The sequence below is a fragment of the Triticum urartu genome, chromosome 1A, assembly GCF_056163025.1.
Source record: "Triticum urartu cultivar PI428250 chromosome 1A, HENAU_Tu73, whole genome shotgun sequence".
In the NCBI taxonomy this organism is placed as follows: domain Eukaryota; kingdom Viridiplantae; phylum Streptophyta; class Magnoliopsida; order Poales; family Poaceae; genus Triticum; species Triticum urartu.
In genome coordinates this window covers 578,665,162-578,691,088 of record NC_141873.1, presented here as the reverse complement: position 1 = coordinate 578,691,088, position 25,927 = coordinate 578,665,162, and the positions used below count along the sequence as shown (strand labels likewise).

General features: G+C 43.4%; 2 protein-coding genes across 5 annotated transcripts; both read left to right on the top strand.

The window, feature by feature from the left end:
• Nucleotides 1-11,088: 11,088 nt before the first annotated feature.
• On the top strand, nt 11,089-22,843 carry TTN7 (Structural maintenance of chromosomes (SMC) family protein). The gene is made up of 30 exons (XM_087532942.1): nt 11,089-11,250; nt 12,118-12,168; nt 12,260-12,335; nt 12,842-12,880; nt 12,980-13,047; nt 13,125-13,196; nt 13,426-13,505; nt 13,592-13,670; nt 13,741-13,858; nt 13,936-14,111; nt 15,301-15,546; nt 15,622-15,743; nt 15,821-15,965; nt 16,491-16,663; nt 16,757-16,856; nt 17,955-18,091; nt 18,181-18,382; nt 18,965-19,052; nt 19,132-19,285; nt 19,779-19,926; nt 20,056-20,247; nt 20,324-20,507; nt 20,595-20,665; nt 20,749-20,900; nt 21,052-21,220; nt 21,306-21,452; nt 21,535-21,630; nt 21,836-22,010; nt 22,261-22,477; nt 22,575-22,843. Exons 2-29 carry the CDS (start codon nt 12,154-12,156, stop codon nt 22,449-22,451), a joined length of 3,615 nt encoding a protein of 1,204 aa, XP_087389068.1. The 5' UTR covers nt 11,089-11,250; nt 12,118-12,153; the 3' UTR covers nt 22,452-22,477; nt 22,575-22,843.
• Nucleotides 22,844-23,936: 1,093 nt separating this feature from the next.
• LOC125531700 (F-box protein At5g07610-like) lies at nt 23,937-25,710 on the top strand. Of its 4 annotated transcripts, none has more exons than XM_087532954.1 (2): nt 23,937-24,107; nt 24,231-25,710. In XM_087532954.1, the coding sequence occupies exon 2, from the start codon at nt 24,257-24,259 to the stop codon at nt 25,448-25,450; it is 1,194 nt and encodes a 397-aa protein (XP_087389080.1). In that variant the 5' UTR covers nt 23,937-24,107; nt 24,231-24,256; the 3' UTR covers nt 25,451-25,710. The 4 variants fall into 4 exon arrangements, with proteins under 4 accessions (XP_087389080.1, XP_087389076.1, XP_087389073.1 ...); XM_087532950.1 differs by having other exon boundaries at nt 23,941-24,114; XM_087532947.1 differs by having other exon boundaries at nt 23,942-24,107; nt 24,228-25,710.
• Nucleotides 25,711-25,927: the final 217 nt, after the last annotated feature.

Below are 25,927 nucleotides of genomic sequence, written 5' to 3'. Positions count from 1 at the left end.
TTGCTAGTCTTAACATTTGAGTGTCATCATGCTAACGAGACATTGGAAATGATCTTTGGCGCAGCGTAACTCCAGACAAGCATCGCACGATCCTTCTCCAGCTACCGGCACGAGCCAGCCCGCTCTTACACCTCCACGATCACGGTAAGTTTCTCTAGTGTTTACCTTAATTAGCTCATAAATGATCCATTTTACCCAAGTTAGCTCTAAAATGACCCATTTTACCTAGGTTACCTCCAAAATGATCCATTTTACCTAGGTTAGCTCTAAAATGACCCATTTTACCTAGGTCACTCCAAAATGACCCATCTTACCTAGGTTAGCTCTAAAATGATGCATTTTACCTAACTTAGCTCACAAACGATCCATTTCACCTAGGTTAGCTCATAAACGATCCATTTCACCTAAGTTAGCTCACAAACGATCCATTTCACCTAAATTAGCTCATAAACGATCCATTTCAACTAAGTTAGCTCATAAACGATCCATTTCACCTAAGTTAGCTCATAAATGATCCATTTGAAGGAAATATGCCCTAGAGGCAATAATAAAGTTATTATTTATTTCCTTATATCATGATAAATGTTTATTATTCATGCTAGAATTGTATTAACCGGAAACATAATACATGTGTGAATACATAGACAAACAGAGTGTCACTAGTATGCCTCTACTTGACTAGCTCGTTAATCAAAGATGGTTATGTTTCCTAACCATGAACAAAGAGTTCTTATTTGATTAACGAGATCACATCATTAGTTGAATGATCTGATTGACATGACCCATTCCATTAGCTTAGCACCCGATCGTTTAGTATGTTGCTATTGCTTTCTTCATGACTTATACATGTTCCTATGACTATGAGATTATGCAACTCCCGTTTGCCGGAGGAACACTTTGTGTGCTACCAAACGTCACAACGTAAATGGGTGATTATAAAGGAGCTCTACAGGTGTCTCCAATGGTAGATGTTGGGTTGGCGTATTTTGAGAGTAGGATTTGTCACTCCGATTGTCGGAGAGGTATCTCTGGGCCCTCTCGGTAATGCACATCACATAAGCCTTGCAAGCATTGCAACTAATGAGTTAGTTGTGGGATGATGTATTACAAAACGAGTAAAGAGACTTGCCGATAACGAGATTGAACTAGGTATTGGATACCGACGATCGAATCTCGGGCAAGTAACATACCGATGACAAAGAGAACAACGTATGTTGTTATGCGGTCTGACCGATAAAGATCTTCGTAGAACATGTAGGAGCCAATATGGGCATCCAGGTACCACTATTGGTTATTGACCAGAGACGTGTCTCGGTCATGTCTACATTGTTCTCGAACCGTAGGGTCCGCACGCTTAACGTTACGATGACAGTTATTATGAGTTTATGCATTTTGATGTACCGAAGTTAGTTCGGAGTCCCGGATGTGATCACGGACATGACGAGGAGTCTCGAAATGGTCGAGACATAAAGATTGATATATTGGAAGCCTATGTTTGGATATCGGAAGTTTTCCGGGTGAAATATGGATTTTACCGGAGTACCGGGAGGTTACCGGAACCCCCCGGAAGCTATATGGGCCTTAGTGGGCTTTAGTGGAAAGGTGAAAGGGGCAGCCCAAGGTGGGCTGCGCGCCTCCCCCCTCTCCTAGTCCTATTAGGACAAGGAGAGGTGGCCGGCCCCCCTCTCTCTCTTTCCCCCCCTTAAGGAATCCTATTCCAACTAGGATTGGGGGGGGGATCCTACTCCCAGAGGGAGTAGGACTCTCCTGGCGCGCCCTCCTTGGCCGGCCAGCCCCTCCCCCTTGTCTCCTTTATATACAGAGGCAGGGGGCACCTCTAGACACACAAGTTGATCCTTGAGATCGTTCCTTAGCCGTGTGCGGTGCCCCCTGCCACCATATTCCACCTCGATCATATTGTAGCAGTGCTTAGGCGAAGCCCTGCGACGGTTGAACATCAAGATCGTCACCACGCCGTCGTGCTGACGGAACTCCTCCCCGAAGCTTTGCTAGATCGGAGCCCGGGGAGCGTCATCGAGCTGAACGTGTGCCAAGAACTCGGAGGTACCGGAGTAACGGTGCTTGGATCGGTTGGACCTGGAAGACGTACGACTACTTCCTCTATGTTGCATCAACGCTTCCGCTTCGGTCTACGAGGGTACATAGACAACACTCTCCCATCTCGTTGCTATGCATCACCATGATCTTGCGTGTGCGTAGGAATTTTTGAAATTACTATGTTCCCCTACAGTGGCATCCGAGCCTAGGTTTTATGGTTTGATGTTATATGCACGAGTAGAACACAAGTGAGTTGTGGGCGATATAAGTCATACTGCCTACCAGCAAGTCATACTTTGGTTCAGCGGTATTGTTGGATGAAGCGGCCCGGACCGACATTATGCGTACGCTTACGCGAGACCGGTTTCCCCGACGTGCTTTGCACATAGGTGACTTGCGGGTGACAGTTTCTCCAACTTTAGTTGAACCGAGTGTGGCTACGCCCGGTCCTTGCGAAGGTTAAAACGGAGTCTCTTTGACAAACTATCGTTGTGGTTTTGATGCGTAGGTGAGATTGGTTCTTGCTTAAGCCCGTAGCAGCCACGTAAAACTTGCAACAACAAAGTAGAGGACGTCTAACTTGTTTTTGCAGGGCATGTTGTGATGTGATATGGTCAAAACGTGATGAGATATAAGTTGTTGTATGAGATGATCATGTTTTGTTGAAGTTATCGGCAACTGGCAAAAGCCTTATGGTTGTCTCTTTATTGCATAAGATGCAAGCGCCAAATAATTGCTTTACTTTATCGCTATGCGATAGCAATAGTTGCAAGAGCAATAGTTGGCAAGACGACCATGTGACGACATATTGATATAGATCAAGATGATGGAGATCATGGTGTCATGCCGGTGACGATGGAAATCATGATGATGGTTTGGAGATGGAGATCAAAGGCACAAGATGATGATGGCCATATCATGTCACATATTTTGATTGCATGTGATGTTTATCTTTTATGCATCTTATCTTGCTTTGATTGACGGTAGCATTATAAGATGATCTCTCACTAATTATCAAGAAGTGTTCTCCCTGAGCATGCACCGTTGCGAAAGTTCTTCGTGCTGAGACACCATGTGATGATCGGGTGTGATAGGCTCTACGTTCAAATACAACGGGTGCAAAACAGTTGCACACGCGGAATACTCAGGTTAAACTTGACGAGCCTAGCATATGCAGATATGGCCTCGGAACACCGAGACCGAAAGGTCGAGCGTGAATCATATAGTAGATATGATCAACATAGTGATGTTCACCATTGAAAGCTACTCCATTTCACGTGATGATCGGTTATGGTTTAGTTGATTTGGATCACATGATCACTTAGAGGATTAGAGGGATGTCTATCTAAGTGGGAGTTCTTAAGTAATATGATTAATTGAACTTAAATTTATCATGAACTTAGTCCTGGTAGTATTGGCATATCTATGTTGTAGATCAATAGCTCGCGTTGTTGCTTTCATATGTTTATTTTGATATGTTCCTAGAGAAAAATTGTGTTGAAAGATGTTAGTAGCAATGATGCGGATTGGATCCGTGATCTGAGGTTTATCCTCATTGCTGCACAGAAGAATTATGTCCTTGATGCACCGCTAGGTGACAGACCTATTGCAGGAGCAGATGCAGACGTTATGAACGTTTGGCTAGCTCAATATGATGACTACTTGATAGTTTAGTGCACCATGCTTAACGGCTTAGAATCGGGACTTCAAAGACGTTTTGAACGTCATGGACCATATGAGATGTTCCAGGAGTTGAAGTTAATATTTCAAGAAAATACCCGAGTTGAGAAATATGAAGTCTCCAACAAGTTCTATAGCTAAAAGATGGAGGAGAATCGCTCAACTAGTGAGCATGTGCTCAGATTGTCTGGGTACTACAATCGCTTGAATCAAGTGGGAGTTAATCTTCCAGATAAGATAGTGATTGACAGAATTCTCTAGTCACCATCACCAAGTTAGTAGAACTTCGTGATGAACTATAGTATGCAAGGGATGACGAAAACGAATCCCGAGCTTTTCATGATGATGAAATCGATGAAGGTAGAAATCAAGAAAGAGCATCAAGTGTTGATGGTTGACAAGATCACTAGTTTCAAGAAAAGGGCAAAGGGAAAAAGGGGAACTTCAAGAAAAACAGCAAGCAAGTTACTGCTTATGTGAAGAAGCCCAAGTCTGGTCCTAAGCCTAAGACTAAAGTGCTTCTACTGCAAAGGGACTGGTCACTGGAAGCGGAACTACCCCAAGTGATTGGCGGATAAGAAGGATGGCAAAGTGAACAAAAGTATATTTGATATACATGTTATTGACGTGTACTTTACTAGTGTTTATAGCAACCCCTCAGTATTTGATACTGGATCAGTTGCTAAGAGTAGTAACTCGAAACAGGAATTGCAGAATAAACAGAGACTAGTTAAGGGTGAAGTGACGATGTGTGTTGGAAGTAGTTCCAAGATTGATATTATCATCATCGCACACTCCCCTATACTTTCGGGATTAGTGTTGAACCTAAATAAGTGTTATTTGGTTTTTGCGTTGAGCATGAATATGATTTGATCATGTTTATTGCAATACGGTTATTCATTAAAGTCAGAGAATAATTGTTGTTCTGTTTACATGAATAAAACATTCGATGGTCATACACCCAATGAAACAAGTTCGTTGGATCTCGATCGTAGTGATACACATATTCATAATATTGAAACCAAAAGATGCAAAGTTAATAATGATAGTGCAACTTATTTGTGGCACTGCCGTTTAAGTCATATTGGTGTAAAGCGCATGAAGAAACTCCATGCTGATGGGCTTTTGGAATCACTTGATTATGAATCACTTGATGCTTGCGAACCATGCCTTATGGGCAAGATGACTAAAACACCGTTCTCCGGAACAATGAAGCAAGCAACAGATTTGTTGGAAATCATACATACTGATGTATGTGGTCCGATGAATATTAAGGCTTGCAGCAGGTATCATTATTTTCTGACCTTCACAGATGATTTGAGCAGATATGGGGATATCTACTTGATGAAGCATAAGTCTGAAACATTTGAACAGTTCAAAGAATTTCAGAGTGAAGTGGAAAATCATCGTGACAAGAAAATAAAAGTTTCTACGATATGATCGCAGAGGTAAAATATTTGAGTTACGAGTTTGGCCTTCAATTAAAACAATGTGAAATAGTTTCACTACTCACGCCACCTGGAACACCATAGTGTAATGGTGTGTCTGAATGTCATAACCGTACTTTATTAGATATAGTGCGATCTATGATGTATCTTACCGATCTACCACTATCGTTTTGGGGTTATGCATTAGAGACAGCTGCATTCACGTTAAATAGGGCACCATCTAAATCCGTTGAGACGACACCGTGTGAACTATGGTTTGGCAAGAAACCTAAGCTGTCGTTTCTTAAAAGTTTGAGGTTGCAATGCTTATGTGAAAAAGTTTCAACCTGATAAGCTCAAACCCAAATTCGAGAAGTGCGTCTTCATAGGATACCCAAAGGAAACTGTTGGGTACACCTTCTATCACAGATCCGAAGGCAAGACATTCATTGCTAAGAATGGATCCTTTCCAGAGAAGGAGTTTCTCTCGAAAGAAGTGAGTGGGAGGAAAGTAGAAAACTTGATAAGGTAATTGTACCTTCTCCCTTATTGGAAAGTAGTTCATCACAAAAACCTGTTCTTGTGACTACTACACCAATTAGTGAGGAAGCTAATGATGATGATCATGTAACTTCAGATCAAGTTACTACCGAATCTCGTAGGTAAACCAGAGTGAGATCTGCACCAGAGTGGTACGGTAATCCTGTTCTGGAAGTCATGTTACTAGACCATGACGAACTTGCGAACTATGAGGAAGCGATGATGAGCCCAGATTCCGCGAAATGGTTTGAGGCCATGAAATCTGAGATATGATCCATGTATGAGAACAAAGTTTGGACTTTGGTTGACTTGCCCGATGATCAGCAAGCAATTGAGAATAAATGAATCTTCAAGAGGAAGACGGACGCTGATAGTAGTGTTACTATCTACAAAGCTAGAATTGTCGCAAAAGGTTTTCGACAAGTTCAAGGTGTTGACTACGATGAGAGTTTCTCACTCGTATCTATGCTAGAGTCTGTCCGAATCATGTTAGTAATTGCCGCATTTTATGAAATCTGGCAAATGGATAAACAAAACTGCATTCCTTAATGGATTTATTAAAGAAGAGTTGTATATGATGCAACCAGAAGGTTTTGTCAATCCGAAAGGTGCTAACAAAATGTGCAAGCTCCAGCGATCCATCTGTGGACTGGTGCAAGCATCTCGGAGTTGGAATATACGCTTTGATGAGTTGATCAAAGCATATAGTTTTATATAGACTTGCGGTGAAGCCTGTATTTACAAGAAAGTGAGTGGGAGCACTACAGCATTTCTGATAAGTATATGTGAATGACATATTGTTGATCGGAAATAATGTAGAATTATTCTGTAAAGCATAAAGGAGTGTTTGAAAGGAGTTTTTCAAAGAAAGGCTTCGGTGAAGCTGCTTACATATTGAGCTCCAAGATCTATAGAGATAGATCAAGACGCTTGATAAGTGTTTTCAATGAGTACATACCTTGACAAGATTTTGAAATAGTTCAAAATGGAGCAGTCAAAGAAAGAGTTCTTGCCTGTATTACAAGGTGTGAAGTTGAGTAAGACTCAAAGCCCGACCTCGGCAGAAGATAGAAAGAGAATGAAAGTCATTCCCTATGCCTTGGCCATAGGTTCTATAAAGTATGTCATGCTGTATACCAGATCTATTGTATACCCTGCACTGATTAAGCAAGGGAGTACGATAGTGATCTAGGAGTAGATCACTGGACAGCGGTCAGAATTATCCTTAGTGAAATAAGGATATGTTTCTCGATTATGGACATGACAAAAAGGTTCGTCGTAAAAAGTTACGTCGATGCAAGTTTTGACACAGATCTGGATGACTCTAAGTCTCGATCTAGATACATATTGAAAGTGGGAGCAATTAGCTAGAGTAGCTCCATGCAGAGCATTGTTGACATAGAAATTTGCAAAATACATGTGGATCTGAATGTGGCAGACCCGTTGACTAAGATTCTCTCACAAGCAAAACATGATCACACCTTAGTACTCTTTGGGTGTTAATCACATAGCGATGTGAACTAGATTACTGAATCTAGTAAACCTTTTGGGTGTTGGTCACATGGCGATGTGAACTATGGGTGTTAATCACATGATGATGTGAACTATCGATGTTAATCACATGGTGATGTGATCTAGATTATTGACTCTAGTGCAAGTGGGATACTGAAGGAAATATGCCCTAGAGGCAATAATAAAGTTATTATTTATTTCCTTATATCATGATAAATGTTTATTATTCATGCTAGAATTGTATTAACCGGAAACATAATACATGTGTGAATACATAGACAAACAGAGTGTCACTAGTATGCCTCTACTTGACTAGCTCGTTAATCAAAGATGGTTATGTTTCCTAACCATGAACAAAGAGTTCTTATTTGATTAACGAGATCACATCATTAGTTGAATGATCTGATTGACATGACCCATTCCATTAGCTTAGCTCCCGATCGTTTAGTATGTTGCTATTGCTTTCTTCATGACTTATACATGTTCCTATGACTATGAGATTATGCAACTCCCGTTTGCCGGAGGAACACTTTGTGTGCTACCAAACGTCACAACGTAAATGGGTGATTATAAAGGAGCTCTACAGGTGTCTCCAATGGTAGATGTTGGGTTGGCGTATTTTGAGAGTAGGATTTGTCAGTCCGATTGTCGGAGAGGTATCTCTGGGCCCTCTCGGTAATGCACATCACATAAGCCTTGCAAGCATTGCAACTAATGAGTTAGTTGCGGGATGATGTATTACAAAACGAGTAAAGAGACTTGCCGGTAACGAGATTGAACTAGGTATTGGATACCGACGATCGAATCTCGGGCAAGTAACATATCGATGACAAAGGGAACAACGTATGTTGTTATGCGGTCTGACCGATAAAGATCTTCGTAGAACATGTAGGAGCCAATATGGGCATCCAGGTACCGCTATTGATTATTGACCAGAGACGTGTCTCGGTCATGTCTACATTGTTCTCGAACCGTAGGGTCCGCACGCTTAACGTTACGATGACAATTATTATGAGTTTATGCATTTTGATGTACCGAAGTTAGTTCGGAGTCCCGGATGTGATCACGGACATGACGAGGAGTCTCGAAATGGTCGAGACATAAAGATTGATATATTGGAATCCTATGTTTGGATATCGGAAGTGTTCCGGGTGAAATATGGATTTTACCGGAGTACCGGGAGGTTACCGGAACCCCCCGGGAGCTATATGGGCCTTAGTGGGCTTTAGTGGAAAGGTGAAAGGGGCAGCCCAAGGTGGGCTGCGCGCCTCCCCCCTCCCCTAGTCCTATTAGGACAAGGAGAGGTGGCCGGCCCCCTCTCTCTCTTTCCCCCCCTTAAGGAATCCTATTCCAACTAGGATTGGGGGGGGGGGGGAATCCTACTCCCAGAGGGAGTAGGACTCTCCTGGCGTGCCCTCCTTGGCCGGCCAGCCCCTCCCCCTTGTCTCCTTTATATACGGAGGCAGGGGGCACCTCTAGACACACAAGTTGATCCTTGAGATCATTCCTTAGCCGTGTGCGGTGCCCCCTGCCACCATATTCCACCTCGATCATATTGTAGCGGTGCTTAGGCGAAGCCCTGCGACGGTTGAACATCAAGATCGTCACCACGCCGTCGTGCTGACAGAACTCCTCCCCGAAGCTTTGCTGGATCGGAGCCCGGGGAGCGTCATCGAGCTGAACGTGTGCCAAGAACTCGGAGGTACCGGAGTAACGGTGCTTGGATCGGTTGGACCGGGAAGACGTACGACTACTTCCTCTACGTTGCATCAACGCTTCCGCTTCGGTCTACGAGGGTACGTAGACAACACTCTCCCATCTCGTTGCTATGCATCACCATGATCTTGCGTGTGTGTAGGAATTTTTGAAATTACTACGTTCCCCTACACCATTTCACCTTAGTTAGCTCATAAACGATCCATTCAACTAAGTTAGCTCATAAATGATTCATTTCACCTTAGTTAGCTCATAAACGATCCATTTCAACTAAGTTAGCTCATAAATGATCCATTTCACCTAAGTTAGCTCATAAATGACATATACTTCTTCTTCTAGTCTTCTTCTTCTAGTCACCTTTTTCTAACTTTCTTATTTGCCATTTTGCAGATTTCATTCACTTCACGGAAGCTATCTTGCTATGATGGAGTGCTTGTTTTTTTCTTTCATTCTCTTCTAGTATTCTTCTAGCTTGCTATGATGGAACTTGCTATCTTCATGAAACTTTGCATTGTAATATGTGTGGATATCGATGGAACAATGTGTATGTGCAACTTGCTATGTATGAATGGATGGAACTATATGTATGTACGATGAAACTTATGTGCTGGACATGTCATATGTTTGCTGTGAAATAGCCCTGTGAAATAATGCAGGCTCTTTGCCGTCTGCCACCGATGGCAACGGGCTCTTTGCCGTCCGCCGTGGACGGCAAAGAAGCCACGTGGCAGCCACCTGTGTTTCCTGGGAGCTGACCCATTTGGTCAGTTTGCCTACAGTGGCGGACGGCAAAACCTTTGCCTACAGTGGCAAACGACAAAGGATAACCGCAGTTGCCTACAGTGGCGGATGGCAAAGCCTTGGTGGGCAGTGACGTCCACCTGACGTCATTTGGCCGACGGCAAAGGCCTGATGCTCTTTGCCGTCAGCTGGCGGACGACAAAGACTGCCGTTAGCCACCTAACGGACTAACAACGAATTAATTGCCGTCGCCTTTCTTTGCCGTCAACCGCTGATGGCAAATGCCCCTTTGCCGTCCGCTTCAAAAAGCAGACAACAAAGAAGGTCTTTACCGATCCTATCTTTGCCGGAGCCCTTTGCCGTCTGCGGCAGACGACAAAGGCTTTGCCGTCTGCCTTGGCGGACGGCAAAGTAGCTGATTCCTGTAGTGACTCCCCATGCTTCATTCTCTGTCAATACCAACCCTCTCATCCAATCCGATAGTTTCTTCCAGCAACTTTGCACCCGCAGGAGATCTCTTGAGGTGTGCGTCCTTGAAAAAGATTCCTCTAATGCCTTCTTCCTCACACATGCAAACCAACATTCTCACTCGAGAGAAAACCCTAACCTAGCCACCAGACACGGACTCTACTGCCGCAATCATCGTCGCCGTCGAAGAACAGTCACCCACGAGTTTTGGAAACCCTATGCAGGCTCCCAATCGCCTCTAGAGAAACCCTAACCACGGCGGACCAGCATCGTACTGCTACCTTATCCTTTCAATTTTGTCTTCGAGCACGTGGTTCAAATTTGAATTTGGAACCAATGTTTTATCCACAAGAGGAGGGGCATGTTTGTTTCGTTTTTTATTGGATTCAAAACACCTATAGATTCTCTTTACTGGCAGAGTTGATTTATGCGGTCTATAGTTTGTTTTAGGTTTGATTGGACTCAAATCACATATGGATTCGCTTCAGTTGTAAAGCCGATTCACGGAATCAATTTCGCCACTGAAGCACACTTTGAGATGCTTCAGGCAATTGCAGTGACAACGGCATGAGTTAAGATGTTGCTTCACCGACAAAGCTTATTCGGAATAGCTTTTTTGTTTTATCTTCTACATCCAGCTTCACTGACAAAGCTGAATCTGATATCTAAATCTGAAACAAAATGACTGTTGAAGCTCACACAAAATAGTTGTTTGCTTCAGATTCTAGATTCGACCCTGTTTATTTCAACTTTGATGGGATTCGAATCACCCATGGATTCACTTCAAAAAAATAATAAAAGATCTGATATCTGAATCTGAAGCTCAATAAACAGAGGTGATTCGAATGGAACCGGAGCCTGGACTGGAATGGTCGAACCAGACCCAGACCCAGACCAGCACGGGAAGAACCGGGTGCACGTTGACGTTGGGCCTGGCCGGCTGGCCCTCTCCTCCTCTGGTCTCGTTTCGGAGCAGAGCAGAGCAGCGCGACGACTCCTCTTGGACTGGACTCTCGCTCCTTCTTCCCCCCCTCCCGCTCCGCTCCGCCTCCGCTTCCCGCCCAGTGGAGCACGCTCGCTCGCCCGCTCCCACCGCCATTCCGGCGAGGTAAATCCCTCCTCCCCCTCCCCCTCTCCGTACACGGCAGCCAGCAGCCGCCGCGGTCCGAGCGCGTACCACGGGGTCCTCGAGGCAGGCGCCAGGGCTCTCCCCCTCCCTCCGCCGCCAAGCCCGGGCGCGCCTGAGCCAAGCTAGCCAGCTAGGGTTTCCGGTTCCGCAGCTCCGCCCCGCGCCCCTCGCGACCCCCCGCTTCTCCCCCCGTCGGCCTCCCGCGCGGGCGAACGCTCGCCCCGCGCCCGCGCCCTAAACCCTAGCTAGCCCGCTAGTTCCGAATCTGACGGGCGGGGGCTCCGGGCTCGCTCTCGCGGCCGCGGGTGGAACGGCGATTCGCGGCCCCGGGCTCCTTCGTGGTGGATAATTCCTGGGATCCTGGAGTGGTTTACACGCGGGTGTGTGGCGTAGTGTAGTGCAGTAGGATGCGCTCTTCGGGCTGCTGCTTCCTTACCCTGCACGAGTTATTTGTTGGCGCAGTCATGTATAGTTGCTGGCAGCCCTTTGGTCTGTTGGATTGATCTATCCGTGCCTGGAAATCGGAGGCAGCGGTGCGCTGTCTGACGGGTCTGTGCGGCATTTTGTGACTGTTTCGTTCAGCTCTTGGTTTCTGAGATGCTGAATAATGATCACCCCTAATTCGAGCCGGACCAGGAAAACTTGGAAAAACCTTAGTTGCTATGCTCAATTCTACTGGAAAAACCGGACCACTGTAATCCATCCACATTAATTTTGGTCGCGGTTGCAGCTTCAAACCAGAGCACCACCTTAGCACGGTTGTTTGCTCACACATTTGCCAGCCGGCCTGTAGAGTTTTAGTTCACCCTGATGCTCTATTCACGAGTGGTCTTCCTCTGTTTGCAGGAATTAATGGTGGTGTGATCTCTCCCCGTCTTAGCCATGTATATAAAGAAGGTAACTGTGCTAGCTTCAGAATGACTTTGTCTGTACCATTTTTTTATCATGTCACTGCTTCATCCTCTTGACGTAAGAGCTGTCTGTGCAGGTTATAATCGAAGGGTTTAAAAGCTACAGGGAGGAGACCTCGACAGAACCTTTCAGCCCCAAAGTTAACGTAGTCGGTAATCTTCCTCTCTCTGTAATGAACTTGGCCATAGGGTTCTGAGGTTCATGTGTTTCGGTTGTCAGCTGCCTCATGGTAACTTAAGGTGTTGTCACTGTCAGCCTGTCAAACAGCCACCTCCAGGTCTCTGGGGCCTGGACCAGATAATCCTTATGTAGTTAGCTAATCACATACTTACTAGATGTTGATCCAAGACTCAAGTCATTGTTCAGTGTTTCTCTGACATTTTACATCGTTCTCTAGATTTGCATAGCCATCACATGCACGTTCGAATTAAATAAATGAAATGTGCTCTTGTGATGACTTCTTTCTGTTAAAACTCTATCGTGCTTTCATTATTGGCTTGCATGGTAGCGATTTCCATTCTTTGTCTTTCCTGATGACATATTTGGTTAAGTACCGAAGTATCAATTTATTGCAAGTATCATAGAAGTCCACTTTAGAGTTCATCACATAGTTTTTGTGCTGCTAATGCACTAACATTGATTTAACTGTTTGTTGCAGTTGGTGCAAATGGATCTGGCAAATCAAATTTTTTCCATGGTAATGCCTTAAAACATCTGCTGAATTACTATTCATTCTTATGGTTATTGACGCTTGTGTGCTACTCCCATCCTAATTTCACCGTGCTGAATGCTGTAGCTATACGCTTTGTCCTGAGTGACATGTTTCAGAACCTGCGCAGTGAGGACAGGGGAGCTCTTCTCCATGTATGCCTTCTCCTTCATTGATCAATCTGAATACTTAAAATAGGTGACTGGTGTTTGATACTAATAACCATTGCCAGGAAGGTGCTGGACACTCAGTCGTATCTGCTTTTGTCGAGATAATTTTTGATAATTCAGACAACCGTATTCCAGTAAGTCCTCTAGTTTATTAAGTGTTGGTATTTGATTAAAGTCATCCACTTCAGTCTCAAGCTGCATATTTCACTTGTAAAAGTGTCAATACCCACATCATCCATATGAGTGCATGCATATCATTATCATAATAAAAACTACTCTGCTCCACTTATACGGTTTGTCCAGAGCAACACATCAGCACGTAGATTTTGCAGTAGCCCTCTAAATTATGAAATTTGGCTGCAGGTTGATAAAGAAGAGGTACGCTTGCGAAGGACAGTTGCTTCAAAGAAGGATGAATACTACTTGGATGGAAAACATGTCAGGTATGTTGGCTTATGCCCTAAACCAGTAAAACAGTGTTGTACCTTGTCTCTTGCTCAGCTCCACTTTTTATTGCTGTTTTGTTCAGTAAAACTGAAGTCATGAATCTGCTGGAGAGCGCTGGTTTCTCTCGATCTAATCCATACTATGTTGTACAGCAAGGAAAGGTAATAAATATTCATCTGATTGTTCCCAGGATTTGTTCAGATATAATATTGACAATTTTTGCATGTCTAGATTGCATCCCTTACTCTAATGAAAGATTCTGAACGACTGGATCTTCTCAAAGAGATTGGTGGTACGCGTGTTTATGAAGATAGACGTCGGGAGAGCTTGAAAATAATGCAAGAAACAGGCAAGTTTAAATCACCAAAAGTATCTCTATAATCTTTCTGAGTGGCCTGCTGACATGTCCATTAACTTCATTAACAGCCAATAAAAGGAAGCAGATTGATCAAGTTGTCCGCTACCTGGAGGAGAGACTGAGAGAACTTGATGAAGAGAAGGAGGAACTAAAGAAGTACCAGCAGCTGGACAAACAGAGAAGATCACTTGAATATACTATACTGGACCATGAACTAAATGATGCTAGAAATGAATTAGCTTCGGTAATACTCGCCCTTTTTGTTATGTATGTTTACTTTGGGTATTATTGTGTTCTGTTAGGCAAGTTCTAATAGTCTGTCTTATGAGTGAATGCCTTAAGCTGAGTTTTGATGAACAAACCATTAACGTTTCCCACTCAGATGATCCTTCAGCTGAGTTTTGATGAACAAACCATTAACATTTCCCACTCAGATGACCACCCGAGTATCTTTTCTATTGTATATCACTCATGGAAGAACCTTGTGGTGCTCTCTCATCAAGACCAAAGAACTTGGTGTGGAAAACTAGAAATGTTTTCTGAAAGCCCAGTGTCCTGTTCTGCAGCTGCTTTAACAGCTGTGTAACTTGATTCTCAAGAGAGCATACAAGGCACTATTTTTGAAATATTTATTTTGTTATTTGATGGATGAAGGTAGTGTTAACTGGTAAGTTCAGGGCTGTTTGGATCTACGCCCTGAGATGCCCATCCAAAATATTGGTGTTGACCATGCATAGTGTATGTGTTTGGATAGCTACCAAATAATTGGTACGCCCTGGCCTGCTCTGCCTTGCTAGTTCAATCCAGCACCAATTTGTTGGCGAGATGTGGGCGGTGGAATCGGCCACCAATAAATTGGCGCGCTGAGGCGGACCCTGGCGCAATCCAAACAGCCTCTTCATATTTCATTTCTTGAGCAAATGTCTCTGGTGTTTTATTGATTGTTTTTGTAACCAGTGGAAATATAAAATAGTAAAAAAAATGTCATTTCATATACACATGTCTAGTGTTCTGTTACCCAGCCAGCCTTGTTAGTGAATTTCCTGTGAATTGATGCAAATTGGTTTCGTCTCACCTCCCCTGGAAACTGAGCAATTAGGTGATAAATAAATAAAATAAATAGAAATATCTTACATAGTTCTATTCAGACAAATAATTGTCAGTGGATGCTATCCTCTATTTCCTTTGCCAAACGTTACATGTATTTCTTCAGTAGCATGCCTGTGCCTATAAGATTGTAACATGCTTTACCATACACTCCTGTAAACATTCTCTTGCTATCACTGCTTGCTTGCTATGCCATAATATATGCTACATCTCCTTGGCACTATCTCCGAAATGAGATATTCTAGACCAAACTTTCTGATATCATTGATCCTGCTGTATCCTATAATGCTTATTCTACCCACTACATTTGATTTATTTCTTGTTAGATGGATGATAATCGAAGACAAATTTCTGAAAGGATGTCTCAAGCGGACAATGAAGTGGTAGAGTTACGTGAGAGGGTCAAAAGTTTGGAGAAAGAAATAAAAGCCTCTACTAAAGGGATAAATGAAACCAAGTCTGAAAAGGACGATGCAGAGAAGAAGCGTACTGAAGCACTAAAGGTAGTTTCTCAGATTGAACTTGATCTGAGAGATTTAAAAGACAGAATTTCAAGTGAAAAACGAGCAAAGGTATGCCATGCTTGATCTTTCTCATGATGTTGAGTAACTTTGTTTCGTTGCCGGACTTAAAAGATCTATCGGCAGGATGAAGCCGTAAGGGAGTTAAATAGTATGAGGAAAGAAAGTGAAAAGTCAAAGTCTGAATTGGCTCAAATTAGTAAGGTGCATGCGGCCAAATTGAAGGAAGAGGAAGATATATCAAAAAGGTAAAATATAATATACACATATATACTTTCGACTTGTTGATAGATATTCATATTGACGCATCATTTTGTGGGGATAGTATAATGGACCGCGAGAAGCGGCTGAGTATATTGTACCAAAAGCAGGGGAGGGCAACTCAATTTAAGAATGAGGCTGCCAGAGATGAGTGGCTTCGGAAAGAAATTCATGATCTTGAGCGTGTACTTTTATCAAATAGAAAGCAGGTATTCAACCAGTTACCTGTTTGATACTTGAAATTTCATTCTTGACCTTCGTTTTGATGTGCTATTCTACTTATTACTTGGGTTCGCTTGAATCTGCACTGAACCACCGTACATTAGAGTGTGTATTACTTCCTTCAGTCCAAAGCATTAGTCTTTTAGGACATGACACATTCTTCAATATGGTACTCTGTCCATCAATTTCTGTGCAAATATGGTGCCTCACATAAAAATAATTCTAAATTTGAAAATTCAATTCATGATATATCTAGTTATGTAAATTTGATAATTTGAATGTTAGTATTTTTTTTCTTTATAGATGGTCAAATTTAGAAATGCCTGACTGGTAAAACTCTAAAATGACTTTATTTGTGGATCAGAGGTGGTAGTTTGATCCATTTCAGGTTATGTCATGATATACGAGTTTAGTGCCACAAGTCAAGATATAATCATTCCTATTTTTAGCTTTCACATTTCCATTGTTGATGCATAGCTGGTCCGTGGGCTGCACTTTTGCTTTTATGACAGGAAAGCTTACTTCAAGATGAAAGTCAGAAGCTTAAAGACGAAATTAATAAGTTGACAAACCACATTGAATCTCGGAGAAGTGAATCAAGCAAGTTAGAGGCTGTTCTTGCAGACAAGCAAAAGAATCACAATGACTTCACGAAGCAGAAAAATGCACTTCAAGATGAAAGGAAGTATGCACATTTCTTAGCATTCATAACCTTGTGATTTGATTCAAGATGTGTAGCTTTAGACTATATATACTTAGTTCAAATAAATTTTCACAGATCATTTTGGAAGGAGGAAAATAGTGTGACAGCTGAAATCGATAGGCTAAAGGAAGATCTTGTGAAGGCACAGAAGAGTTTGGACCATGCAACACCTGGGGTATGGAAATCATTTAGTTGTTCACATGTTCTATTGTTAACATTTCTGACTGCTACTGACTCACTAATTTCCAATGATTCCATTCTTGTTCCTATGTACACACTTGCATATTGCATCTTAGATATGCATCTATGAATGATTGCTGGATTGGAAACTGAATTATAACAAAAAAAAGGACACTCCCTTCTTAGTGACATAAAACGTCTTCCATTTGTTTACAGAGGGAGTATTTATTAATTATAGTTTGAGTGTGCTGTGCATTGATGGCCGGAGAAGCTCTGCTCCGTCAGCCTCGTCGAGCCCCCACGCTCGAGGGGGGAAGCTGCCGGGGAGCAAGGTCCCGGATCCGCCCGGGCTTTGCCTGGTGGGGGGCACTGGCACCAGCAGGGGGGGGGGGGGGTAGCGTTGCCTCCCGAGTCGCCCGCCCCCGGGGAGGGGTTGAACGTTGTTAAGAGTCGAGGGGACTAATGAACATTCCTTTAGACAGAAAGTTTTACTGAAACTCAATGGTCAGAAATCTGAATTGCAAAGCATAAACTGTATCGGTGATCTGGTGTCTAAAATGGCAAGTAAAAGGAGCAACTTCTGGTGACCTGACTCAAAATTTGCACGCCAAGAAAGCGAACCTTAAACTTTGTATGACATGCTTGGTAGCTTGCAACTTTAGCACATAATATCGTGTGTTACCAAAAGCACATACGATTGTGATCATCATTTACGGTCTTGGTATCATTTCCTCATCGTTAGTATGAAATTGTGGTTACTGGTAAGGGGCAGAATAATTCGATGAGTTGGAGGGAAGAGCAACGATAGTTGTAAATCAAATGGCTTAGGTGTATTGTTATATACATTTAACAACTTCAAAAATATCTTATCATGGGTTTACATCAGTCGTACCTGACTTTGTGTTTATTGTCGCAACAGATTTCATGAATTTTGGAGTATATAGCATAGCCCTAAACCTGGTTTTGCAATTGCTAGACCTTCTCCTTCTAAATATTGAGCTGTGCCTCTTTTGTCATACTATGGCATTCCTTTTTACTTTAAGAACGGCTTAAAGCTATCTTTGGATGGTGTTAATTTTGTTTTCTTCCTCAGGATATCAGGAGAGGCCTGAATTCTGTTAGCCGAATCATCAGGGACCATGGTATTGGAGGAGTTTTTGGTCCAGTGTTAGAACTGGTTGACTGCGAAGAGAAGTTTTTTACAGCTGTTGAGGTCACTGCTGGGAATAGGTCTTGTTCTGTTTCTTTTTTGTCTTGATCCTTCACTTTCATTTCATCTTCTCTGTTATTGAATAACCCATATTTTCTGATGTGAATAGCTTGTTCCATGTGGTGGTTGAAAATGACGATATATCGACAAGGATAATTCAGGTATTGACTCGAGAAAAAGGTGGACGGGTGACTTTCATACCACTGAATAGAGTGCACGCTCCGAATGTCAATGTTCCACAGAGCTCTGATTTTGTTCCATTGTTAAAGAAGTTAAAGTTTCGTGCTGAGCATCGTCGCGCTTTTGAACAGGTGTCATTCAAACTTTCCTGTTATTTTTTCCTTCCAATGGATGTCTACATCTTTTATTGGGCTGCCATGGTTAATTTAGTTCAGGCTCAGTTCTGATCTATCTTCTTACCCTTCATCTGCATTACCAAATACCAATGCTGCCTTCACGTTATCATCTCTTCTGTTGCATGTATCCATCTTAGCTTTGTTTGCTTGGAGCGTTGACACCCAGCAAAATCACTTGAGTTATGAGTGACATCGCAGATTATTTTATAGTATATCCTTGTTTGGATACAGAAGATTTCATTCTAATTTATCTTCAGCTTCCAATTGGATGCCATGTTGGAGACATTAAAAATATAAATAAGGTGTTCACTACTCACTCCCACGTTCCCATTTATGCATGTTTTTACCTTTAGCGCACTTCTGTAGAGGGTTCATGCCATATGTACGTACTTACCGGGAAACCTTGCTCCTCCAGATTATGTAGCTTCCCTTCCTCAAGCACCTAAGCTAGTTTTTTCTGATAACTTTTCGTTCAAAAGTGTACTTCTTGGCTTTCATATGGTTCTTTTTCCTGCTTAACTTAGAATTTTCTGTTAGGTTTTTGGTAGGACAGTTATATGCCGAGACCTGGAAACTGCGACCAGAGTTGCACGCAGCAATAGTCTAGATTGCATCACACTTGATGGTAATCCTCAATTTTGCTCTTGAGCTGTCACTGTCATTATTACTTTTAACATATAAGTTGACATTGTGGTTATCCTCAGGTGATCAAGTAGCCAAAAAGGGTGGCATGACAGGAGGTTTCTATGATTCTAGACGCTCAAGACTGAAGTTTGTAAAAGTAATCAGGGACAACAAAGCAGAAATTGAAAAAAAGACGGCACATCTAGAGAACGTGGGAAAAAAGTTAAAAGATATCCTGCTTTAGTTCAATGATATTCCTGTTTCTCTTGCACGAGGCTAGTGCAAGGCCTCATGTTTTGTCCTTTTAGTGCCTGCTGCAGCTAAATATACACCTGCAACTGCTTCTTGCCACAGGTCCAATGGGCAAGTAGTTTAAGGTTATGTTCTACATTTGAATTTGAGATTCCTTGCTTGCTGTGTTGCTCATTGTCATCACTCAGAAGAAGTATGCACACCACGTAGGTTTAATTCTTGCAAAATGTATGTGGTAATGATCTGGGATCCACCACACTTTATCAAATCATATGTATATGTCAATTGTCAGTTCAAAAAAGTTTAGCTTCTTGGAACTCATGACATCTCGCTGCTTGCTTCTATTTGTTTGTTTTCAATCCCTATAAATAATTGAATATGTGATGAAAAATTTACAACTTCTCCTAGATGTTTACTGCTTATCTGCAAGAGAGACATTGTACATCAAAGAATTTTCTTAACTCCCCATACATATAGATAAGAAAATTACGGATTTGATTACCAAACATCAGCAAATGGACGCTGAACGTGATCATGCCAAGTCAGAGTTGGAACAGTTTAAAGCTGATATTGCCAGTGCAACGAAGCAAAAGGGATCACTGGAGAAAGCCCTTGCAAAGAAGGTACCTAGTAATAATACCCTTTTTCATTGCTCATGTGGATTCCTCTTTTTATTATGCAGATCCTTTGCTGTTTATATACTCTTGCTGTAATTGTGTATGGAATGCGGTCTTATATTATCTACCTTGCAGGAAAAATCACTCGCGAACATCCGCAACCAAATTGAGCAAATCCAATCTGGCATTGCAATGAAAAATGATGAGATGGGCACAGAACTGATTGACCAGCTAACTTTAGAAGAAAGAGATCTCCTTTCGCGACTGAATCCTGAAATTACTAGATTGAAGGAGAAGTTCCTCTCGTGTAAAAACAGTCGCATTGAGGTTGTTTAAGCAAAATTTTGTAACCATACTTTTGTTTCCGAGATGTCATTATTAACTAATACAAACTATTATGTAGATTGAAACAAGAAAGGAAGAACTGGAGAACAATTTGTCAACTAATCTTATGAGGCGTCAGAAAGAGTTGGAAGCAATAATTTCATCTGCAGATTCTAAAACCTTGCCTGTTGAAGTCGAAGCAAAAGAGCAAGAATTGAAAGAGTCTAAGAGGACTCTTGATGAGGCGACAACAGTACTGAAAGGTATATATGCATCGATTGACTTCTCTTTTCCTTTTGTGTTGCACTAGGTGGAGTTGCCCCTTAACTCTTAAATGGTCCTTTGGGCAGCTAATGTCGATGCTATTAATGCCCATACAAGACAGATGGAGCAACTGAAAAAACAAAGGGATGATCTGAAGGTATTATATAGCTTTAATGTTTTCTTGGGTTTTAACTTATATAGCTACTGTTGACTTGTTATGTATCATGTACATATACACAGGCTCTTGAAGCTAATTTGGAGCAGACGGTGCAAGATGGTGCGAAAGATTTGGAACAGTTGATGAGCAGTAGGAGCACGTATCTTGTCAAGCAAGATGAGTGTATGAAGAAAATCCGAGATCTGGGCTCATTGCCTGCCGATGCTTTCGAAACGTATGTTTCCATTTTTCTTATGCTGCTAAACTGCCCGACTCATTTGCACAATGCCTGTTTACTTGTGTTTGTTATGCTGTAGTAATTTTCAGCAGGTAAATAAGGTGGTGTTATGAACTGTGTTAACTTGTTTTTTTCACCAATAACATAGGTACAAGAGAAAAAACAAGAAGCAGCTACAGAAGCTGCTCTATGACTGCAATGAGCAGTTGAAGCAATTTAGTCATGTCAACCAAAAGGCTCTTGACCAGTATGTGAACTTCACTGAACAGCGTGAACAACTGCAGAGAAGACGGGCTGAACTTGATGCTGGTGACGAGGCAAGCTTTTTGATCATTACAACCTGTTTCCCTTTTGATTGTCCTAAGACTAGAATCTCATAAAATCTACTGATTGGCATTGCAGAAAATTAGAGAGTTGATATCAGTTTTAGACCAAAGGAAGGATGAATCAATTGAACGCACATTTAAAGGAGTTGCAAGGCACTTCCGCGAAGTGTTCTCTGAATTAGTGCAAGGTGGTCACGGATACCTGGTTATGATGAAGAAAAAGGTTTCTATTTCCTTTTGCTTTAATCACCAACTTTGATTCTGTTTCTTTCACTTCTAGTTCCTTACTCACTCCATTTCTATAGGATGGTGATGCTGCCGATGATGACATGGATGAGGACACGCCTCGTGAAGCAGATCCTGAAGGGAGGATAGAGAAGTATATTGGTGTGAAAGTCAAGGCATGTGTTCTTTGCAGAGATCTTTTATGTATTCATGCATATTTTATTCTAAATCCATCATAAAAATCCAAATGATGCTCTGATACTATTTCCAAGCTGTCCTGTAAAAAAAAAACTGTTCCCAAGTTATTAAACTCTTCCTGAATTACCATGGTGATGACTTCAAGGTTGTCTGTCTGGAGACTCATGCTTAGTCATGTTTCAGGTTTCCTTCACTGGCAAGGGAGAAACTCAGTCCATGAAGCAGTTGTCTGGAGGGCAGAAGACAGTGGTGGCATTAACACTGATCTTCGCTATCCAACGATGTGACCCAGCTCCGTTCTACCTGTTTGATGAGATTGATGCTGCTCTGGATCCTCAGTACAGAACGGCTGTCGGGAGTATCCTTTTAATTATTTCTTTCTTTCGCATTTTCATCCTCGCCATGGAGGAGCTTTCATATGCTTGTTTTCCAATGAATTCAATCCTCCATAATATCATGTCATACATCTAATGTTCTAGTGTCTGTCTAGCTGGGTGCATGCCCAACAATGCCTTCTGTGTTCATTAAGCTAAATCACATGGTATACAGCTGCTGCTGAGAATATCCATCCGAATCTTTGTTGCTGCTTTCCTTAAGTCCTGTTGTAGGCGTGGTTCGGCGTCTGGCCGACCTGGCGGACACCCAGTTCATAGCCACCACATTCAGGCCGGAGATCCTGAAGGTCGCGGACAAGATCTACGGCGTGACACACAAGAACAGGGTGAGCTTCATCAACGTGGTGTCCAAGGAGCAGGCCATGGACTTCATTGAGCACGACCAGACGGCCAACGCCAGCTGAGGCCGACCGAGGCACAAGGAGCAGCTGTGCGTGTTGTTCCTCTTTGCATTTTGAGTTATCTTGGCAGCTAATCATCATACGCAGTGGCTCGCTGACATCGCCATCTTTGTTTGTTACCTGCAGCAAGATGTTTACACAGGAAAGGAAAGATAAGGGGGATTGTGTTGCCGTTCGTCTACTCCTGGACATTGTAGGCCACTGTTAATGTAGCTGTGTATATTTAGCTAGCCTTTGGATTGGTAACTTGAAGAAAGCGTAGGAGCCTTCGGATTGCTAAAACTTGTTTAAGTATATGGTTAGGGAGCATTTGCGTGATTGGAGATGTGTGTTTTTCGATTTGTCTATTTGTACCGCACTGCTGCAAAATTTGGCCCATCATCTCTGTTGTTTCATTGGCTACGACTGCGAGGGGTTAGCGGCATCTGGAACCTGCTGATAACCTGATAGATAAGAGTTATGTGTGTGGTTTGGAGTTATATTTGTCTCTAGTTGGAACTGAAGTTAGATGCAACAGATCTAGGTCATACAGTACTTTTAAGCCGTAGGCCCTGTGTGATCGGTAGGATTCTCTTCTGAAAACTAACACTCGAATATGTTTGGAATGATTCTCTTCTGAAGACTAAACGTTATAAATAGTTTTGTCAGTACGTGCCGAAAGAATAGAGACCATGACCACGATAATTTCTGTGTTGCTAAGTTTTTTGAGGGAAGACATCATGGTGACTTCATTCGGTTGACATAAAAGTTAAATTGTTTTTTTGGAATGTTGGTAGTTTGACTGCCAAATTCATTGATCAGTGGGAAAAGTTTGCTAATTGTGCTAAGATAAAAGATGTGTGTTCCTGCTGCCACATATTAGCAGCAGAAACCTTAGAAGTAGAAGCTAAAAGATGCGCAACTTTTTATAGGACAATGATCGAACTTGACAAGTCTTGAACAGAAAGGAGCATTCTTCATAAACTGCAGCTGCAACCCTTACTGAGTTGCCTCCGTTCTTCGGCGTGTCCACCACCTAATTCAGTCTGAATCAAGTAAAATTTTGTTGCAACCCACCTGTCCGCAAGGACCAGACCATTACACAGGGCAATTGCCTCCGCCATGGTTGCCGAGTCATGTGGGGTATTGTGCCGCTATAAAATTTCCATGGTCATCACGTGGTGGGCAGAAGCACCATTCTCTAGGAAGCAACAATATTTGAAGAATAGTGCTCTATGCAAGCCAAAGATGTATCAGTGCAAAATCTTTGTAACATGATGTTTAATTGTAGCATAGTCTTTGTGACGGCATCACTTTATTTTTCTTTTACTGAAAGTATGGGGCCTGCAAATTTTTTTTAACACGATACAGACGCAAGCGCTCATATACACACGCACACCGTATCCCTATGAGCACCTTCGAAAGACTGAGCCGGCATATCATCTTGAATGCATTTTGGCTTAAGTAATTAAATGCCTAGAAAAACATGTTTTTTTAGAGACACGTTTTGGGCCGAGAGGCCGCCGCAGTTGTGTTTTATTCTTGGGCCGAAGATGCGGGAGACACGGAGCTGACAGCAGAGTGTCCCCCTTCCGGGTTCGGCAGCTCGCCTCCACCATCTCGTACGCGCCGCCGCCGCCGTCGTCCCGTCCGTCGCCGCAATCTCCATCGCGCTTTGAGGTGCGAGGTTTGTCGCCCTCCTCCCCTCTCCTTCCCCTAACCTTCGGCTCGAGTAAGGGATCCAGGAGGACCACATCTCATCAAAACCCTAAGCGAACAAACTGCCTCTGCCATTCGCAGCAGGAGCAGCCCGGGCACCGGGGTACGGGATGAAGAAGAGGAAGAAGGTGGAGGAGGACGAGGAGCAGAAGCAGCCGGCGGCGGAGGAGAGCTCCTGTGGGGTCGAACTGCTGCCGGAGATCCTCCGGGAGATCCTGTCGCGGGTGCCGTACCGGTCGCTGTGCCGCTTCAGGTGCGTGTCGAAGGCGTGGCTGGCGCTCTGCTCCGACCCGGCCGTCCGCAGGAGGTCGCCGCAGACGCTCTCCGGCTTCTTCTGCTACTCCCAGCACGACGTCGGCGGCGGCCAGCGCCGTGACGCCCTCGGCTTCCTCAACCTGTCCGGGCGGGGCCGGCCGCTGGTCGACGACCCCTCCCTCCGCTTCGTGCGCGTGCGCGGCTACTGCGACGTCACGCCCCTGCACTGCTGCGGCGGCATCCTCCTCTGCTACTGCGAGAAGGCGGCCATGAGCGACGACGGGAACTACGTCGTGTGCAACCCTGCCACCAAGGAGATCTGGGCCGTGCTGCCCGTGCCCCGAAACAAGATCATGACACGCCTCAACACCGCCCGCCTCTGCTTCGACCCCGCCGCCCCCGGCCGATTCGTGGTGTTTGTGTTCGTGCAAAGTTTTCGCGGGATTCAGACGGTGGAGGCCTATTCCTCGGACACTGGACGGTGGACCTCCATGCGGAGCGAGTGGAACCCCAAGACCCTCCTCCTCGGTGAGGATTCAGAATGCGTCTTCTTGAACGGCACTTTGCATTTGGTCGACGCCGACCATTCTGATGCCGATTTTGACTGGGAGGGGAACCTGATACGCTGGATGGTGACTGTGGACATGGAGGGTAAAACATGGAGGAAGATCCGAATGCCGGATTCCATCTATAATGGTTTCATCGGGCAGTCGCAAGGACGCCTATACGCAACGCATGTTGAAACTGAAGGTAGATGCCGGCTATCCGTTTGGGTTCTTGAGGATTATGCCAGCGGACAATGGACCCTGAAGTGTACTGCCAGCATTTTAGAAATGCTAGGAAGGCCTCACCATGAGCCCGGCGAACACTACACGCTGATCGCGATCCATCCAGAGTGCAGTTTGATCTTCCTAGTAGCGAGCCGTGGAAAAACACTTATGTCGTACGATATGGATACCAGTAAACTGAGTATTATCTGCACTTTCGGAGACCGCCAGCCACGAAGATTTCAGCCGTACATTCCGTGTTTTGCGGAGAAGCCTAAATAAATTTTGGAGCAGCTTCATGTTTGCTGAGCAGGCATGGCTCCAGTGACTTCATGAGAATCAGATGTTGGTATGGCCCAGATTTCCTTGATTTAGGGTGGTGGATTGGATAAATCCTCTTTCTATCCATTTGTTTATTTCAAGTAACTGTAACTTGTTATCCATCACTATCCATTTATTTAGTTTAAGTAACTGTAACTTGTGATCCATCACAGTTAAATCATTGATGTCACCCTCTTTTAATGCATCTGAGAGTAGTATCCTGTCATATGTTGTTTGAAATGGATGTCTCCTTTGTACTCCCTCTGTCTCAAAATGTAAGACAGAGGGAGTACAAAGGAGACAGAGGGAGTAGTAATTTAATACCTTGGAATCTTGAATCAACTTGTCTAAATTGGTGCACATATATACACACTGGGAGATCCCCTGCGAAATATGCCTGCATGGTGTCAAAGAATACCAAATAGGTGCACAACTCAT

What these genes read in the sequence shown, in the direction of transcription:
- LOC125531700 (XM_087532954.1), top strand. Translation starts at nt 24,257, where the DNA reads ATGAAGAAGAGGAAGAAGGTGGAGGAGGACGAGGAGCAGAAGCAGCCG.
- TTN7 (XM_087532942.1), top strand. An exon ending in ATGTTGTACAGCAAGGAAAG is followed by an intron (nt 13,671 to 13,740) that starts GTAATAAATATT and finishes TTGCATGTCTAG; the next exon opens with ATTGCATCCCTTACTCTAAT. An exon ending in ATCGTCGCGCTTTTGAACAG is followed by an intron (nt 18,383 to 18,964) that starts GTGTCATTCAAA and finishes ATTTTCTGTTAG; the next exon opens with GTTTTTGGTAGGACAGTTAT.